Source organism: Rutidosis leptorrhynchoides, chromosome 1 (assembly GCF_046630445.1).
Source record: "Rutidosis leptorrhynchoides isolate AG116_Rl617_1_P2 chromosome 1, CSIRO_AGI_Rlap_v1, whole genome shotgun sequence".
Taxonomy (NCBI): domain Eukaryota; kingdom Viridiplantae; phylum Streptophyta; class Magnoliopsida; order Asterales; family Asteraceae; genus Rutidosis; species Rutidosis leptorrhynchoides.
Window position 1 is genome coordinate 41,117,844 of NC_092333.1, and position 21,087 is coordinate 41,138,930.

The 21,087-nt window shown below is 33.3% G+C and overlaps 2 protein-coding genes across 2 annotated transcripts; one reads left to right on the forward strand and one right to left on the reverse strand.

Annotated features, from left to right (window-relative positions):
* The first annotated feature begins 8,393 nt into the window (after positions 1–8,393).
* LOC139859190 (uncharacterized) lies at positions 8,394–12,170 on the forward strand. Its single transcript, XM_071847986.1, has 4 exons — positions 8,394–9,555; positions 10,351–10,635; positions 10,734–10,825; positions 11,043–12,170. The coding sequence occupies exons 1-4, from the start codon at positions 8,641–8,643 to the stop codon at positions 11,881–11,883; spliced, it is 2,133 nt and encodes a 710-aa protein (XP_071704087.1). The 5' UTR covers positions 8,394–8,640; the 3' UTR covers positions 11,884–12,170.
* Positions 12,171–14,063: 1,893 nt separating this feature from the next.
* LOC139859197 (BTB/POZ and MATH domain-containing protein 4-like) lies at positions 14,064–17,533 on the reverse strand. The gene is made up of 4 exons (XM_071847994.1): positions 16,970–17,533; positions 15,681–16,023; positions 15,152–15,428; positions 14,064–14,507 (listed from the first exon to the last, which is right to left on the reverse strand). The coding sequence occupies exons 1-4, from the start codon at positions 17,359–17,361 to the stop codon at positions 14,302–14,304; spliced, it is 1,218 nt and encodes a 405-aa protein (XP_071704095.1). The 5' UTR covers positions 17,362–17,533; the 3' UTR covers positions 14,064–14,301.
* Between the last annotated feature and the right edge of the window lie 3,554 nt (positions 17,534–21,087).

Here is a 21,087-nt window from a genome sequence, read left to right on the forward strand (position 1 = left end):
TTCACCTCTTGGCGAAGAACCTGAAGCACTTACCGGCGAACCAGTCCGAAACACCATTTTCTCTCTTCTTTCCAGGGTATCCCGTCACGAATATATAATATCGAAGATTTTAGATCTTATTCACCCCCTTGTTCCAACCGCCAATCATCCCGGAATAGTAGAAGAAGTCAATGAGCTTCGCGCTCGAGTGGTGGCTCTGGACAATATGGTGCGAATTCTACAAGCATCAGCAGCACCAGCAGCATAACCAGCATCACCACCAGTACCAACAGTACCATCAACATCACCACCAACATCATCAGCTTCATCAACAACAACATCCGTATCCCACGCCTCAACATCACACTCAGTACCTCAAGCATCAACATCATACGCCCATAGATACCAAGGAATATTAGTAATAATGAGTTAAGATGTATTGACTCATTCTTCGTGAAGAATTATATATGTATACCTTATATATATATATATATATATATATATATATATATATATATATATATATATATATATATATATATATATATGATTTGCAACAATAATAAATCTTGTCGTACTAAACAATTACGTGTGAATCTCAACTAGTATGTACTACTTGGTTAATTCATATCACTAATATGCTATGATGTATACCCTTCGTTAATGACTTAACAATTGTTAATCACTGCTTCAACACAATAAACTCCATTTCATAATAAATCAAGTGTAACGATGAATGTATTGATTCATAACTTCATTAGCGAAATATTTCGCGACAATTATGAAATCTCTAAGGTTTTGGAGATTATTCATTCTCGCTTCAACCATAAATCAAATGAGTTTAATATTATATTAACTCATTAAATCAATGATTACATCTGAAGGAAAATATATATGTACATACATTTTCATAAAGACTGTAATTAAAACTCTTTAGTACAAACTGTTAATTGTGAAAATATTTTAACGGGTAGGTAATACCCAAGAAATATTTATATCTCATATTAATATGTTACATTGTACATTCTTCAATTCTGATTCTCATGAATTATATTCATTCATATTCTATGATGAATTATCACATTAAACCACCGAAATTATCATTCATTACTTTTAAAATCAATAACGCCTATTCGTCAACCATTAGATCCATTGACGATTACAGTCAGCGTTTAATCATCTAAAAATAAAATTTCTTGAAACCATTGATAACCGATGATTCAAATATGACTGCATTAAATGCAGAGGAAACATTGTAGAAGGTCTTAAGGGCCAAAACTTTGATGATAAAGAATGATATAAGCTCAGATTTGGGACTGAAAAACGGATTGAGCAAAGTATGAAGGAGGCTGTGGACAAATCACAAAGATTAAACCTGCCTTCAAAGAATCCAAATGATTCAGTATCTGCTGAGGTCATTAACGAATACCTTACTCCTGACTCTAAACCTTTACGGACAAATCTTCTTTATCATCCTTCGATCTTAGAAACTCTAAGATATCATTGTATCATTCATTATAAATATCCTCTATATTTCTGAAGATATCTTCATAACGATTCTTGACCGCAATTAATTGTCTCCTTGCGATATCTTTATTACATCATAAAGGAAACTGTATTAGCTTATATATTCTGTAAAATTCAAGTTATAAATGTTTTGAAGAAGTGTTGGGAATTCAAGCATGAGTTAGTATAATATAATGACATCAGGCCAACGTGATTATATTACAGTAAGTCATGCTAAATTTTTAATGGAAGATGATGATTCATAGACTTTATAATCATCATTTGCCATGTTACACGACTCTTACATTTAAACTCTAAAACATATCAAGAAAATATTTTTCTTGATGATTCGGTCTTTTCCGGATATTCTGGTAATTTGAAAAATCAAATCATGCTATTACCTTTCCTTTCTACTTTGTATATTATGATTATTCGAAACTTCATACCTACAAATTCTTGACCATTACTCGCTTTACTTAGATTCGAGAGGAGAATAAAAAGGCAAAGAGATCCGACATATAAGGGAAAATATAAAGCCCGATAAAAACACTGAAATTACAAACCGTGTATATCAATGCGTATAGCAATATAAAGACACGGGAGAACTAAAAACACAATAAATCCTAGAGCATAATAGAAGTAAACAGACTCCTCTGGTGGGAGTTGGAAAAGAAGGAAGATTGTGGCGATAACCAATATAAGGTCAAGAAAAAGAACTGGATTGAGCATATTAATAAATCTTTTGGAAGTATGAATTGAGGAAGAAAGTATAGAAGTGGTAAAGATAATGAAACGGAAGAAGCTAATTTATAGCGAAATTCCAGACACGTCAATCAAGACAATTTCACCGCATTTAATCAAAGAAAATCTCAGTTTTCGTAATTACCGGAGAATCAAATCTTATACAGATTATGAAGATTTTCTTTAATCCCTTGAATTCCGGAAATCAACTTTAACCGTATCAAAAGTTAAGGCAAATATTTAACTTCCACATTTCAATCTTTTACTATAGCTTCACTTATACTCTTTCTATAATCAAATCATTTTATCCATATTATTTAATGTCGATAAAACTCTATTTTTCAACTCATATTCATCATTACAATATCCATGTTGTAAACAATGACGATCTCTATCAAATTTCATGATTATGATTTTCATGAACTCCTCTCTATTTTGTCTACCCTAATATTGTGACATAAACTCTCAAGATTTAAATAAGCTCACTATTATTCATAACACATTTCATGTGTATTGAAATGCTTGTATAGCGTCATTATCTCCTTCTGAGGAAACCTAATCAATGACACTCTTGTTAGATAACCTCCACTTTAATAATAAAATGCACTTCGTAAAATTTATGAATCGTATGATTTAAACGCTTGAAACAAAACAATATTCTACTCGTTGAAATTCATGCAAGGCCCCGAGTATACCTGGGAACGTGAAAAACCAAATAAAATGAAAATATCCTCACCTGTTTACAAACGACGCCGACTGATGGCAACAACTAAATTTCGGGACGAAATTTCTATTAACAGGGGGATACTGTGACAACCCGTAAATTTCCGGCAAAATTTAAACAAAAATCTTTATATGATTTCATTTAACCTCGACTAATTTCGACGATTCAAGAACAATTATTTGTAAATAATTACGCATTAATTTGATATATTAATATTATTATTATTAATATCCTTTTTAAACAAGATATCAATAATTAATATCTTTATTATCAGTATTGTTATTATGAATAAAAAAAATATTGACAAATATTCTTGGAAAAGTAGTAAATCAATTTGTTTATTTTAAAAAAAAGATATAAAAAAAATCCTTAAAATAAATGATTTTTTTAATAAAATAAATAAATAAATAAATAAATTACTTTTTAATTAAAATTATAATGGAAAACTACTTTTATTATTTTATTTTGTGCATTATCCCATGACCTAACATTTAATACTTTTGAATTTTAAAATCCCGTTAAAAATTAAAATATTTCTTTTTCTTTTAATTATTTTATTCTTTTTACCTAATTTTTTCAAGTATAAATACCCCTCATTTCTCATTCAAACTCATACCAAAATTTCTTATTCTCTCTTTGAAGAATTACTACTTGTAAGTATTCTTTTCTTACTTTTTACTTTTTACTTTTTACTATTTACTTCGGTTTATTATTTTTTTACCGAAACATGTAAATAATGTTATAAATTATATGCAATTAAAATTAAAATAAATAACATGTTATAATTAGTAATATATGTTACTAAAAATTATAAAAGTATTTTTATGAATTAATATATAGGAGTTATAATTAAAATCGAATTAATGAATATATATGTATATACGCACCTAACGTGAATGTTATAATTAAAGATAGCGTACAAAGATTACAAACATCACCGCTACTTGTGGCCTAGGGTGATCCTTGTTACCATTATGGGACGCTTGTGGATCTCGAATGCCAAGACTTAGATTCTGGTCAAGAGATCCTGGGCCGCTCGGTAACAATAGATCATTCGAGTGACTTGCATTTTTGCGACGAAGTTTGGGCGAGATTGTACAACATCTTTGTTAAGAATTATAATCCGAACATTCTTAAACTAGAAGCTTACTATAAGTGGAAGTTTTTCATAAATAGTAGGTTTCCAAAAATAGAAACTTTTGAGAAATATGAACTTTTCTCAAAAACCGTCACTGTCAATATAGTTGCTATATTAATAAACATACTTTATGTCAAGTTAGACATTAACTAAACAAACGTTATACCTCAAGGTTGATATCCAGATCACTTACTTGCTTTACTTTCCTTCTTGCGTGGAATACTTCAACTGCTATTTAATGTGAGTTTTCATAGCTCCCTTTTTATCTATATTTTTGGGCTGAGAATACATGCGCAACTTTTATAACTGTTTTACACGTATCAACTATTAAACTGTGATATGTTGGGCTATGACCAGCAAGTCCCCAACCGACAAGTATAAATGATAACTTGTTACTGGGCAAACTTGAAAGTCTAGTCTAAATACAAGTACCAACTATTAAACTGTGATATGTTGGGCTATGACCAGCAAGTCTCCAACTGACAAGTATAAACGATAACTTGTTACGGGGCAAACTTGAAAGTCTAGTCTAAATATCAGTACCAACTGTTAAAACTATGCTATACCCGGCTATGTCCGACTAAGTCCCTACAGTGATATTTTTAATTGCTGCGGCATTCTTAATTATTGGGGATAGGCCTATCGAGAGTAACGTCCCCGATACATTTGACTAAGTCTTTGTATTACTTGATAATGAAATTAAACGACAAGGATAGAACAACTTGTCATGGGGCAAATAACGTTTAGTCTAAATATCACGCACTGGCATAACTTTTGATCCTGCGGGAGATCAACTTTACAAATTAAATCTTGTGGTCTATAACTATTACTGAAATTATTATTTATGACAAACCTATGAACTCACTCAACCTCGTGTTGACTTTTTAAGCATGTTTATTCTCAGGTACTTAAATATTGCTTCCGCTGTATACCTACTGCTTTGATGATGATTGCTTGCTATGCTTGGAGTCTTCATTACATATCATATCAATTAAAGACATATTTATCTTCCGCTGCAAAACTCAACAAAACGTCTCATGTAGAGTCGTTCTCGTTTATACAAAATGTGATTTGATATAATTAGTCACAAATACCCCAGGCCCTATTTGGGGGTGTGATAATGACACACAACAAGCATGATGATCATGCTAGTAGTATTGGACTTCGTTATGGTGCTGATATTTTTAATTTGTAATTTAGTATTTGGATATTTTTGGAACATTAAACAGTTTTATCATAATGAATTGATATATTGATGGTATGATCGTTTTCATATATATCACTATGTTCTATATTAGCATGTTTAATCTATGAGTAATTGTTGATTATTCAAAATCTCCATAATCAATCATGTTATGGGAATAACATGAATTAAGATTAATATAAAGTTTTGGTTATATTTATTGATGATAAATAGTTAACTTGTAGAGACCAAAATTCATATGTATTCATTGATGATGAATGTTGGAATGACCCATCCGAGATGTCACTACATGGATCATTGTCAGTAGTGAATCTTTTAGTGATTATGTCTTTATGTCCTTAGACTTGAGATGCACGCCAGTTTTGATATGTGAAACATTTTACTTTGATATGGTTAAACGTTGTCCTGAATAAGGCTGTTATAAAGGCCATTATTGGGTATTATGTAAAGCTCGTGATAGACACGTGTATGCAATATAGGATTTGTTCCTCTAAAATGTTTGGAGTTAGATACTTTTTGAGCTCCTCGATGAATGAATAAGATATTTGTGTGGCCGCACCCAAATGTAATTAAGATGATACTTAATTAATTTGGTGATCTAATTCAGTTCTAAGATCGAGAAACAAAATTGTTAAACAAATGAGAATGACCGATGATCCATATCTCAAGTTTAACTAAAGTATCTGAAACAAAAGGACGAATGACATTTAAAACTTATCATAAACAGTTTCGAGAAACTATCCTCACATGAATTTGGGGACAATGACGTGTTGCTAGACGCTTACCCTTGTTTGTATAGCTACTTGGTGTTATGCCATGCACAAGTGGGAGTCTGTAGGATTAGTGTGCAAGGTACAACATATAACTATATGGTCAACTTCATTTGAGCCTTCGGGGTCACACACATATACACCGAGACGTCAAATAAAATATATATATGATGTATATATATTACTCAAGTAACAAAATAGTAAATCGAAATTAATTCATTTACTATTCATATGAATAATAAATGAATCGAAATTAATTAAATTACTATTCATATGAAAGCGACATGATAGAAATTATTAATTATAAGTTACATAACATACCCCTGAAGTATTTGAAAAATACGACTTTATGATATATATTCGTTCTAATTTGGATTGACGGACGAATTTTTCAAAAAGGTTCACGGGTGTTTTGAAAAAATATCTTTATATATTGCACCAAATTAGTTCATATCGTATTCTTTTCAGTGAACTAAAAAACACATATTTCATATTTGATTTCATAATATTAACCAAAGGTTGATTAATATTACTTGGGTTTGGACTAGCATCCGTTGACGGTCGTTTGAAGTGTAGTGTAGACTATCCAAAGAGACGGTCATACTTTTGATCGTAAGTTTCTCTCCGTCTCATCAATTCTTCAAGAAAGGTATATCGTTAACTCCTCTTTTGTTTTATATTCATGACAATTATTATGATGTAACTGGATAATTGAGAATGATTAATCGTGTGCATGTTTCATTAAAAAAGTGAAAATTTAATCTTGTTAAATTTTGTTCATAAAATAATAAAAGATTATTATTTTAACTATCTGCTGCGTTAATCTGTTTTGGTAAAAGTACACACGATTTTTCATCAAAATGGTCCCTGTAATTTGTATTGAATTACACTCATGGTCCTAGTACCTTTTCTAGTCAAGGAAGGTCCCTCCGGTGATTCAAATGCAAACCACATGGATCATCCATGATGGAAAAGGGTACAAGGACCACCGTGATTTTTGATGCAAACCACAGGGATCATCCACGATGGAAAAAGGTATAGGGACCACCGTGATACTATGTGATTATGCCTAATTCAAAATGTTTGATTACGAAACTCAATAACTAAGACCTCTTGTGAGTATATTGGGACCCAACTACTATGGTATGTTGCCACTGTTGAAAACGAAGCTTAATAAGTGTATGTATTTTTTCCCCGAGAAACGATACTCGAATACATAAAGTATATGCTACAATGCTTTGTGGTACTCTATTAGAGCTGCTATCAGAAGCCCTTAACCTGAACCCCAACTACCTCCTAGAAACGAAATGTGCTTGTGTCCGCACTTTTGTGTGCCATTACTATCCACCATGTCCTTAACCGCAGCTAATTCTTAAACTATAGCAAGCACTTTTGTTTGGATATTCTTTCATTGGACGTTAATTGGTGATGAGTTTTTAAGTTACTCTTAGCTCATTTTATGTTATTTAGTTGTTTTTGTTAATTGGTGGTAGTAGGCGTGTTTGTCGTGTTGTTCAATTTTGTATGTTCTTGAACTTTCATGTTTTGATGAAAAGTTTCCACTTCAATTTTAACTTTCTTGTTCTTTATACTTCAAAAAAAATAAAAATAAAAGTACTGTATAAGAAAAGGTTATAAGCCCTACATTGATCAAAATCCTCAAACCCTACATTTTTAGAAGTTTGCAGGCAGAAAACGTGCGTGCTTCTCAATCTAGCAATCTTTTTTTATTGCGTACAAGTTAGCTTTCTACACTCCATTTCCCTTTAGTTTCACTCTTCATTTGCTCTTCCTGTTTTTTTGTTTTTTTTTTTTTTTTTTTTTTTTTTTTTTTTTTTTTACGAGGAACCCCACTATGGGCCATAGCACATTGGCCCCCCCACCGCAGGTAAACCCCGAGTAAACGGCAAGCCAGCCCTCCACCGCTACCAGGTAAGGCATTCTTCAGTTTGGTTATTAAATGCGGGCACCCCTTAGGATTGAACCCGAGACCTCCCCTTCACTGAAAGTACTGTGGCCACCCAGGCTAGGCCTGGATGGTTTGCTCTTCCTGTTTTTATACGTACTTCTGAGCTGTTTTCTTCAATTATTAATATTATTTTAGTTAAAACAATTATATTCCCAAACACAGCACATTCTTTTAATTATTTCCCTGCAATTTTTATTCAAAGTAATTCCCTGTAATTCATTAATCATTACTAACTTTTCTTTCCTCTCTGAGGTGTTCTTGATATATCAAACACTTAACCACTTTTTCATTTCATTCAATTCATTCATTATAGTTTTCCGTTGTTTGTTGCTACATTTATTTATTTATTTATTTATTTTCATTAGTTATAATTACTCACCACCCAAAAAGCTTTGACTTTCTCTTTCTTTCTTGAACCATTGTCACTTTCAAGTTTTTAATTTTGCTATACATTCATTCAGGTATTCTATTGGGGACCAAATTAAAGGTAAGTTTTTTATGTTCTTTTTACAAATCAGAGATCTGGGTTTTTCTGGGGTTTGCTTTGTGATGTAAAAGTTAAAATTATAAATTAACAATTAACAATAAAATAACAAAAAAGAGGGGGAAATGGCTAGTTTGGTTCCTGGGGTTTTGTTGAAATTGCTTCAACATATGAACACAGATGTAAAAGTTGGTGGGGAACATAGATCATCATTATTACAAGTTGTAAGTATTGTTCCTGCTTTAGCTGGTGGTGAGCTTTTCCAAAATCAAGGGTTTTATTTAAAGGTATCTGATTCATCTCATGCTACTTATGTATCTTTACCTGATGAAAATATTGATCTTATTCTAAGTGATAAGATCCAATTGGGTCAGTTTATACATGTTGAAAGACTAGAATCAGCTACCCCGGTTCCGATTTTACACGGGGTTCGACCCGTTCCTGGTCGACACCCGTGTGTCGGCACCCCTGAAGATATTGTTGCCACTCATTCTTTAGGGTTCCTTAATAATAACAATAGTACTAGCTCCACAAGTTCTAAGTTAGTTGGTAATGTACATTTACCTTCTAAAAAGGATACTAATTCTAATTCCTCAAGTGTAAGAGCAAATGGGGTAGTAGATAGTAACAAATCTAAATCGCAATTGCCGAAATTGGTAATGCATACTAGTGATTCAAGGCAATCTTTGGCAAAAGTAAGGCCTGCGAATTCTAGGTCAATTCCTTCATCTCCAACGAGTTGTTACTCTTTGCCTACTTCTTTTGAGAAATTTTCTAATGGGGTTAAGCAGCAAACAAAGATTAAAGGATTTGATAAAGAAATTAGTAAGTTGAATTTAGGGGAAAAGGGTAATGTGGCTCGTGGGGTTAGTTCAAGTGGGAAGAAACTTGGAATCGGAAGCTCGATAAAGAATTTTGTTCAAGGAATTGAAATAGGGCCTAGAGCTCTAAGGAAGAGTTGGGAAGGTAATATGGATATCAAGACTCCTAGATTAAAAGTGCCCAAGAATGATGTGAAGCCTGAAACTCGAAGTATTTCGGTGAGTTTTTCATTTCTATTGAATCTAGTTAACGTTGGTTGCACTGAATTTTGTTGTTCCTTAAAGCCATGTTCGTTGATTTTCATATATCGTCACCCATGTTTGAGAAACTTAATGTCGTTTGTTTGTTCGATACATCACTGTTTCAGTATCTTAAAAAAAAGTTTGCTTTTTATGTGCTTAAGACTGAAATCTGAAGGCCCTTGTATACTGTTATTGTCATTACTTGTGTAAACTTCCAATCTCCCATATACCATACCGTGTAATGCTTTTAGAAAGGCAATCACCCTGTAAACGAAAAAAAAAAAACCTTAATGTAGGTATGAAGAGCTTAAGTTTTCAGTTTACTTTGAGCATTAAGAATTTATGACGTGATGATTTTTATTGCTCCCTTTTAATTCGTATATTGAATATTGATTGATCGAAGTAAATTGCTTGAATAATCGTCAACCACGCAGAACAGGTTGAATTGCAACAAATAACTTTACTCTTTTATTTTTCAGTTTGTCGGTTGAACTTAAATCTCATTAATAACCATTGAAACCATTCGACATTACAAAACAATTAAATAATCCTTTCAGCTTTCAATTTCAATTAAGGAAATTTGCTCGTGATTTAGGTATAAGAAGTTCGACTTATCGATTTGCTTTGACCATTCTTGATTAAACTGTCTCTTTGCTCTATATATTTTTTTCTCTAAAGAATTCTTGGAATACTTATCACAAATCTTGGATACACTTCAACAAAGAAAGACAGATACTTTTTTCTCGTGACACGATTGATCTTCCAATACAGGTTCCAAGAAAATCGACTACTGAAAGGCCGCCATCTAAAGACGAATCGCTCGTGAAGCCATCTAAAGAGGTACGGACACCTGAAAAGAGAGGAGAAACAGTTGACAATAATAATGACCATTATTCCAATAAACAAAAACCGTCTTCCGGAAGGAAGTCGTCAGCCGAGACACCCTTTAATGGTCTACCAGCAAACTTGGTCAAAGTTTCTCTTAGAAACCGACAATTGACTGATGGAGGTGCTTCTTGGTCAACTCTTCCATCTTCTCTTGCAAAGCTTGGAAAGGTATAGTTTTGAGTTTTCCCTATTTATATTGAAGGTTACGTAAAAAAAATTTATTTCGTTCCTTATAATGGTCATAAAAAAATTGTATGATTTCATAGGAGGTCCTCAAATATAGAGATTCTGCCCAAATTGCTGCCGTAGAGGCGATACAAGAAGCTTCAGCTGCAGAAACCTTACTTCAATGTATAAGGTACTTTTTGATTTGATGTATATAATTATATTTATTACTCCAAGTATTGAATTTCTATGACAAAAAGTTTCTGAGGTGAACCAGCTCGTTCTGACCTGACCCGTACCAAAAGTTTACCCAATTTGACCAGAACCCATTTTGTAGCAATGTTTAGCTGTAATACATTCAACTTTGATTTCATACCCTTCATCTTATCTTTCTTGTTTTTGTGTTGCAGCACATATTCCGAGCTGCGTTCTTCTGCAAAAGAGGACAACCCACAGCCTGCAGTGGAGCAGTTCTTGACATTGCATACTAACTTGATTAACGCTCATCAAATTTCCGAATCTTTATCCAAACGAACTTTGTCTAATTCATCATCAGAAGATCATGAAGAAAACCCATCAGAAGAACTACTGAAAGTGTCTTCAGAAAGACAAAAACAAGCGACTTCGTGGGTCCATGCGGCCATCGCTACCAACTTGTCATCGTTTTCCGTGTATAGCAAACACGCCAAGTTAACCACTTTGATCGCGCCGTCCTCAACCACCGATCAAACCCCGAAGGCGGTTCGACCAGTTATAGTACTTGAGGGGTCCGCCAATACCCCGTCACCTAAAACCCAAGTCAAACCCCGAAATTCAGTTGGGTCAAAGATTGGTAACTCATCAACTGCACGAAGACAAATAGTTGGACCGAATATGCAACAGAAGTCAAAGATGGTCGAACCTCCACCAGAGTGGGAAAAAGGTGGCGGTTTTGATGAAGCAATCGACTTGGCGCTAAAGTTAAAAATGGAATCACAAGATTGGTTCTTGGGGTTCGTTGAAAGATTCTTGGATGCTGACGTGGACACCTCTAACAGTCTTTCGGATAACAGTCAGATAGCAGGTATGCTGAGTCAGCTTAAGAGTGTAAATGATTGGTTAGATTCTATTGGTAGTATCAAGAATGACGAAGAACAACAACAAGAAAGTTGTCATATTTCTGCAGAAACGATCGATAGGATAAGGAAGAAGATTTACGATTATCTTCTTACACACGTCGAATCTGCGGCAGCTGCACTTGGTAAACCTTAAACCAACAGTAAAAGACGACTCATTTGACTCGAAAAGATGATGGATGTTTTTTTTCCATTTCAAACTGTATATATATATATAAATTAATGAACAGGTTGTTTTGGGGGGTATAGGTGAAATGTTGACAAAGTTGTTCATGAAAAAAGACTTTGAAATGGGATGTTTGATTTGGTGTGTTGAATTTCTTATTGTTGTGTGGTGAACAAGATGAACAACTTCAGCAGAGATGATAACTGATCTGCTTAGCCTATTTTGCTGAATATGATGGTAGAAAGTATATTTATTTATTTATTATGACCCGTGTAACTAGACTAGTGTCATTTTCAGTTATTTTAATATTTCATATTAAGAAGTAATTAATGAAGTTAAATTTTCTTACATACTTAAAAAAATATGATTAAAATAATACATATAATTCATCAAACTATTTACATATTTAATTTGATTTTTATTTAAGTATGTTTAATCATCTTTATCTCCTAATTTTCTGGCACAATATAGCAAAACCATTTTTGTTTTAATATGAAATGTTGATTTTTCTAATTATTGTTATCGTGCCCTAATGACACGAGATAGTATGACACAAGATAGTCAAACCCTTTATATAATATAATATACATAAGAAAAGCCAACTAATTTCTTAGGGTTAGGGTGTTGATCTGTACACCATTAAGTTATTCTTATACCATTAAATATATATTATAATGTTGTAATGTATAACTCTTTAAAGTAGTTTTATAAATAGTTGTAGTAGGTGGTGTACTTACACAAAATAAGAATACTCGTATTAATCAAAGTAAAATTTGATATAATTAATTAATGTGTATATATATAAGTATGAAAATTAGAGAGTATTAAATTTTGATTGAAAAAAGCTAATGAGTATTCTAAGGCACATGATAAGCACCATTGATGAAATATAAGATTCTAAAATTAGTGTAAATAATATTCGTATATAAAATGAAAATAAATGAGTTTAGTAAATGAATTTTAAGTTATAATTGAAAATTTTAAGGTTTCTAATAATCCTTATCTTGAGTACTTGGGGCTCAAGTTAGTCAAATCTAAATTGAATTTATGTTTAAATCATATATACTTCCTAATTATTCTGGGGAATAATTTATTTAGTTTAAATTTAATTGAAACCTAATTAGGGTAACTAGCTAGTAGTAATTATTTCCATCTCTTTAGATTGCTCAAATCTATAAATATGTACACATATTCCTCTTCATTATCTATCGCAAATCGTCACAATTACAATTCGTTCACAAAATCACAAACAACTACTTAACCATGGCTATGAAGAGAAAGCGAACCGAAGAAAATTACGAATTTTGCTCATCGGATTTCAGAGTAATCAAAAAACGTAATTCATCAATTAATAACATTCAGTTATTTGAAGATGATCAAGAATGTGCTAGTTCCGTTGGGTCTAATAATCCCGTCATAATTCTTGACGATGATGATGAGGTCCAGTCTCCGTTTGCAACAACTGTAACCCAACAACACGAGATTATTGCCGAGAAGAAAGAAGATACGTCTAGTAGGTGTATTCGTATACTTAACAATATGGATCAAGCGATTTATAAATTGACACGTGTTAATGTAACAGAACAACACGAGATTATTGTTGACAAGAAGAAGAAGATGAAGAAAAGATGCATGTCTAGTGGGTTTATTAATCGTTTATTTTGCACTATGGATCAAGCGATGAATAAATTGGCAAAATTCTCGTAATTAATCCTTCACTTTTTGCGTTTATTTTCAATATAATTTTTCGATGTATTAATAATGACTTTATGTACGTATATATTGTATTCTAACTATTTCATCAATGAGTGGTATGTGGTGCATTCATGTTATCTTTTGTGTTTTCTTATTAATATTTTTAAATTTTATGGGTTTCATATATCATATATACCAATTAGATTCAACTAGAAGAGTATTTACTTTTTGTTTCCTCATGATAGGAAATATTTTTTCAATTAAAAAGGTAAAAAGTAGAATGTTTTTCTGTTCGGGTTACTCAGAAGGTTAAGTAATCCGACCCCGCTAGATCGAGTAATCCGACATCTGACCCAAAACAAGGTAAAGTTTATGATTATAATAATAACTGTCATAAAGCAAGTAAATATATTTCTGACGAATAGTTTTAAGGAAAAACTGAAAGACATAGCCTACACACAATATATTTTGATCGTTGCTGGTATTAATTATTTTCCGATACAAACCAAAGATTATCAACATGTTGTCATCCTTGTTACAACAAACATAGTACACCAAAAACAAAATTATAAAAGGAATACATTTTTACCAACCATCATACTCAATTTCTAAACAATTCCTTTTTTTCCCCACATAATAATATTCGCAAGCGTTTTCCAACTATCAGTTTAGCAGTAGTAGTAGTAGTAAGATTTACGACAATCTTTGCCTTAACCTCCTGCCGGTTGCATCTCCACCATCTGAAAGCTGAGCACAAACACTTCTTGATTTTGAACCGCCGCCGCCGCCGCCGCCACTGGTACATTCATCTTCACAGTGAGCTACCGTCTTCAGAATCTCAGACTGCAACCCTGGGTGGTTTTCTTTTAGATACTCAAACCCGTCTGATCGCATTACAGCTGCATTTGTAATTTGTAAACAAGGTAATACGGAGTATAAGAAACCAACAGTGAGAATTGAGATGCATAACAGCTTGTTTAAATGACATGATGGGCAATATAATTTATACAAACTCGATGCATACACTGCATCTAATATTACTTTGGAGCCCACATTTTAAGTGGGCCTACCGGTGATGCAAGTGCAAGAGCGGTTGTGTGGCTATCTTTCTCAAGTTCTTAATCTTTTAAGCTTTCTATGATCCATCATTACAAGTTTCATATTTTTGATACATAATGTCTTATAAATACTCTAATTAAATAATATATGTTAGTTATTGTATTGTATTAAGTTTACAAGAAAGGAATTAAAGGTGGTTCAAAAGTTATGAATGAAATTCAGCGTGAGTAAAACTTTATGAAAGTTCTAAATCCTTCTCCAACGGCAATTGGTAAACGCCTCCATTTTTTCTATATAAACATGTTTACTAGTAACAAGTTAGCTTAACTAATTAACACTAAAAAGTAAAAAGTGGATCCAGATGACAAAAAGGGAAGCATAACTATGACATGCAACAAATTTGTTTGATGTAGTAAGATCTTTATAGCACGAGGCGTAAATTAGAGTGAAGGGCAAATGGTAAAAAGGGTTACTGAAAAAATACCTGCAAGGTTTTCAGCAGCAAATCTAAGGCAAACGGCTTTCAATTGTGTGGCGTGATGAGTGTCGGCAAGTGCTAGAGCCCTGCCAACTGAGTTTACCGAAATATCTTTGCAAATACGAGACTCACACATACGTCGGAGTCTATCCAAATCATACTTATCAGCAGCAATTAATAACTTGGCTATTAGTGTCTCAGATACACAGATTTCACAAGGAGACCTAGATTCAACCAGCTCATCTTCCATAAGTTCATCCCTGTAAATGAAGTGAAGCACCGCCTGTTGCACATGAATACATTATATAAAAAAAAAAAAAAGAACAAAAATAATAACTCGATTAAGATTTCAACCATGAACCAAAATATGTAACTTTATGTTTAACATAAAAAGTCAAAAGAAGAGATGAGTAGATAACACAGTGAATGTGAATAAATATTATGGTATGAGTAAGAATATTAGTCTTGCTAATACCAACTGACACAGATTTTGTTGCTTGATTTCAGTACAGAACAACAAGTACAGCACGTTTACCTTAAAAACCTTTGGTTCAGTATCGGTAACAACTATCTCGTGGTCATCTCCCTCTTGACCAAAAAAATCAGACCGAAATACAGAGGATCGAGCAGCCAATACCAACTTATGAGCATGAAACTTTTCCCCGGCCACATTAAAGATAACATCTGAACCTTCCATATTGTCCAACAAACTGCCAAAATGTGATCCGATGTCTGACTCGGGTACCTGAATTGAAGGTAACGTAGGGCACTCTGTTGCAGAAACAACCACTCCTACGGTGCAGTTAATCTTCAAGCAGTCGTCCTTGAGATAATCTGAAGTTTCTAGCATTGCTCGCCTGTAGAACCGCTTGTATCCCCTGATCAAAAGAACCCAAAATGGTTAAATGGATTAGTTTCAAAAAAAAAAAAAAAAAAAAAAAAAAAAAGAAAAAAAAAGAAGAAGAAATTGACAAAAACTTGAAAAGTACTGCAAATTTAGACCCTTCCAAGATTGCTAAAATTATATTTCAACAAGTAAGATGGTTCGCAATGATAAGACATAAAACAATAAGAAAAATAACATTGGAATTTGGAATGAAAGTTTTGATTTCAAAACATTTGGATTCAAAGTTCAAACAATGTTTGTGGGAAATTTTATATATCTACACTACAAATCGACCTGTCTGGTGGTTCAAATTAAAGTTTTTCAGAATGTAACTTTTATCTCTGCTAAGAGAAATCAACAGCTACAGAAAAAAGATAAAAAAAAAAAACAGTAAATAATGTTACGTGTGTACACTGTCAAGTAAAACATTATAGCATGATATTTGTGTAGTCTGACCTAATTGCTCTTATAGCATGTACAGCATATGTTTCGTATTCACTGCCAAGTCTATTAGCAAAACTTTGAAGGCAAGGTTGAACTACAACTAATGTACGAAAAGAAGAAAATAAGATTAGCCAAAAAACAGATAGCTACTTCACCAAAGGTAAAACCACAACATCATAGTATACGTGCTAAGCTGCCTAGGTATCATACATAAGATGATTCATCTATGATCCCTAAAACAATTTTTGTCGAACTACAAACCACCACCACCAACCATTGTCCCGAAAACAGAACGACAATCAAATACAATACACTTGGTTCCATCACAAAATATCTAGTTCATAAACGTCGAAACAAAATCCCTAACATCACCTCACAAACTAACAAACAACAAAACTGTACATCAATAAACAAACGTCAATTCGCATATTCGCAGCTTAGAAATCCATATTATAAGAGAAACTAAACACAAAATCATAAAGTATAAGATTTACCACATACTGCCTCTGTATTTCAACGTATAAGGACCACTTTCAAGCGATCGATCAAAATGGCTATGTACTTTATGTTTCCCTTTACCACTTTGATCAACCAACGTAAGTTCAAACAATGCCCTAACATCAGTTCCTTCGCTCGCAAGCGCAATAAAAACAGAGACATAGGTCGAATTATCTTCTGGATTTTTGCCATCAGGATAGAAATAAACAGCCCATTGATATCCACCAACAGTAAATAAATCGCTAGCAATATGTTTTCCAATTCCCATACCTTTAGCTAACGAATAACCTTGAATTACGAATCTGTGAGATCCGTTTACCGTTTCGGTTACGGATCTGGAGCTTGTTGGTGAGTTTGTTGCCGCGATTTTTGCGTCGATTTGTGACATTATTGGTTAGGGTTACGGTTAGGGTTTAGGTGAATTAGATATTCATGGGGATTTTAGGTTAATTTGGGGGCGGTTGAATGAATTTGGATTAAATTGAAAGGTGTACGGATTTGGGATTTTGTAGTGATGAATGGATGGATCTTAAATCGGGTTATTATGAATGATACGGGTATGATATGATTCAATTTTTGGATATGTTTAAATATTTAAATGATCCCGTACGCGCAACAAAAACGCAAATTAGGGAAAATCCTATCTGAAGGACTAATGAGTAATGTGATATGTGTATCTTCATTCTAAAAAGTATTTATTCTCAAATATCTTTTACAATCGGATATATGTTAAAAAGTTTGATCACTAAATAACTTGATTCTAATTTAATAAATTTTAAAAAATAAATAAATAAAAAACTGTTGATGATACAATAATCCACTCTCATAGTTATCAAAATGCTACTTTGGTTTATTAATTACTCCATATAGACAGGGGCGGAGGGTGCGTAGCCTTCAACAAGGCCCAATCGAGACTCAAGTTTCCTTTGTATTATTATGTACAAACAATTGTAAACCTCCCTCAAGTCTCAAATATCAAATATAATGTTATGGATTGTTAATGTAACTTTTTTTGTAATCATCCGATTAACGACTAAATCACTCCAATCTGTAAATTCTGATTTCGCCTCTGCGTATAGAGTTATATTAAGGTTTTAAACCGTGAAGGTTGATGATTAAATTGAAATGAACAAGGATCGAGTGATACAAAATTTAAAATAAAATGTAACAACGGAAAACTAACATGTAGCCCAACATCAAACACACTACATATACAATGTAGATTTTAATCACGATGTACTATCAAGGTTATAAATTTATTATCAAACTTTCTCAAAAGATAAGTTAGGCATACATCATTTTAAATACGCTTTAACAAGTTAGATTACTTTTGTTGGGTGTAGATATTGAGTATTGAGTATTATCAATAAAATGTTTGGTATATATTATACATTAAAAATTGGGATTTGCTGATGGGCCAGCTGAAAGCCCCATACAAACGGGCCACATTTACGTTTATATTTATAATTTATAATTTTATAATATACAACTGTTGAATAAGAGGAGCGTTGTTTTGGAATGATTTTTTCGGAAAAACGTAATAATGTTGTAACGGATTCGGAGATCAGTAAGTATAAGTACATCCGGTAAAAATTGCTAAATAAGCTGTAGCCAAATTAAACAATCTAAACCAACGGCTTCACCAATAAGGTGAAAACCCTATTAACTAGGAAATAAAAAAATGTTGAGCTATAACAAATGGAATCTAAAATACCCGATGCACTAAAACACGACCTAACAAACAAACAATGACGATGATTGTGAGATAGGCAGCCACCACCACAACAAAACAACCAAAACGAACTGACAATCACCCGCCGAAGAACCGACAACCATAATCAAAACGCATCCCGCGCCTCAATTTATATCATGGATACGAGCCAGTCTTTTTGGCATGCACATGTATCATGGCTACGATCTAGTCTTTATTTCCCTTATCATTTCTACCAAACTTATTGTTCCCTACCCCTTTACCAAACGTTATCATCTGCTCGCATGTATAATCTTTCGTATTTTTAAACGGCATTACCATTTTTAAATGACACTTCATTAGTCACACAGTTTTCAATTGGGTTAATAAAATTATATTTTAAATTATTTCACTATTTACCAGCATAAAATAATCACTCCACTTTTACATGTCTTCAAAAAATAAAATGGTTCAAAAAAATATTTTGAGTGTGTATTGCAAAAAAATTAGTCGTGTAAGAATCGACACCTTTTTTAAATAACCTTCGAAACTTGGCAAGCACTCAATTAATTAACAATGGTTCTTAATGTGGTCAACCCGTGGTTCTTAGGGTGCACTAGAGTCTAGTCTACAGCCCGACCCTTTTGCTATAGCATTATTATGCATTTCATTTCGTATGTGATATATCGTAAGCATTTATTCCTATTTCGTATATGGTTTGTGGTTTTACTGTTTGCAGATGTCGACTTCGAGCAACAACTCCGTTCCTGCTCCTGCTCCTTCGGCTGCTGACAGACGCCGTGCTGATCAACCTTTGATCGATGATCCCGTTCACTACTACTTTTCCACCCTCACTCACATGAACAGAGCTTACACTGACAAGACGCGTATTAATGCTCTTAGTGATTGTATGCGTACCTTGCCGCATAACGAGGTGATGGACGAGATTCAAGCTAGTATGGATTCGTTCGTCAGTTTCAAGCATAATGTTGGGATCGAGAATCGTAAGCGTAACCGTGAGGTAGATGCTAAGTTCGAGGCTCTCGAGAGCACAGTTCGTGGTTTGAAGGCAGAGTTGGAAGAAGTGAAAGGAAAGTTGCGGAAGTATGAGCCTCCTGCCGAGACTCATGCCGGCCCAGCTTATCACACCCGCTCTAAGCAGATATGATATGATGATTCATGATTGATTATTTATTACATAAGACTTAATGTCCTTTCATACATACATTTTGGGTTATGTACGGCGTTTTGTCGAGGATTTTATTAAGGTTTTGTTATGGGATGTTTTCATTATGTATGGATGGTTATTTTTATGACATCTATTATCATTATCACATTTTATTTCTGATGTTGTGACTCTTGGCATGTTATATTATGCGTAATGTAGATCATGTATGTTAGGTGCTATGTATGTTGTATGATGCTATCATAAAATATGTATGCATGTGGCGGCTATTTCTATAACTATCATAACTGTCATGTTATTACTCATAGTGTTTACTGACTATTATTTTAATGGTTAATCTTTTCGTGTTCGATCTATTCCGTTATAACACTGGTATTATTCTTAGTACTAATGGTTGTGTTATTCTGTTTTGAAGATCATGCCTCCTAGAGAGTCCAACGAAGCCCGTATGCAACGACTTACACCGAAGGAATAGCAGCTGCTATGGCAGCAAATGCTAATGCTAATGCGAATAACAACAATCAGGTGGGATGCTCCCACAAAACGTTCATGGCGAGTCGTCCATAGCAATTCAGTTGTACGGAAGGACCCATAGGACTTACCCGCTGGTTCGAGAAAAATCGAGTCTATTTTCAGGGTTAGTCGAGTTCGAGAGGAGGAAAATGTTAGTTTTGCTAGCTGCACTCTTAAGGATAGTGCATTGACCTGGTGGAACAACTTGGTTAATAGTTTGGGAAATGATGTGGCTTATGGGTTAACTTGGAATAATTTCAAAGAACGAATGATCACCCGTTATCGTCCCCGGGGTGAGCTTAAGAAGTTAGAGGTTGAACTTAAGAACTTGAAAATGAAGGGCACCGAATTAGATGCCTATGAGCAGAGATTCTTTGAGTTGACTTTGTTGTGTCATAAGGTTGACAAACATTTATTTTTCACAGTACAACTTGGTACAATTCTTTTTGAAAAGAATATAACTTGCCAAGTGTGACGACCCGGAAATTTCCGATCAAATTTAAACTTGATCTTTATATGATTTCAATACGATAAGCAAAGTCTGTTAAACTGAGTCTCAAAAATATTTTGAACTGATTAGATGGATTCAGCTAATCTCTGACTATTCCCGACGATTCACGAACCATTGTGTGTAAGTAAATACGTAAATAAATATATATATAAATATAAAAGTGTATATATGATATTTTGAGTTAATAAAATAAACTTTAATCAATCGGAATTAA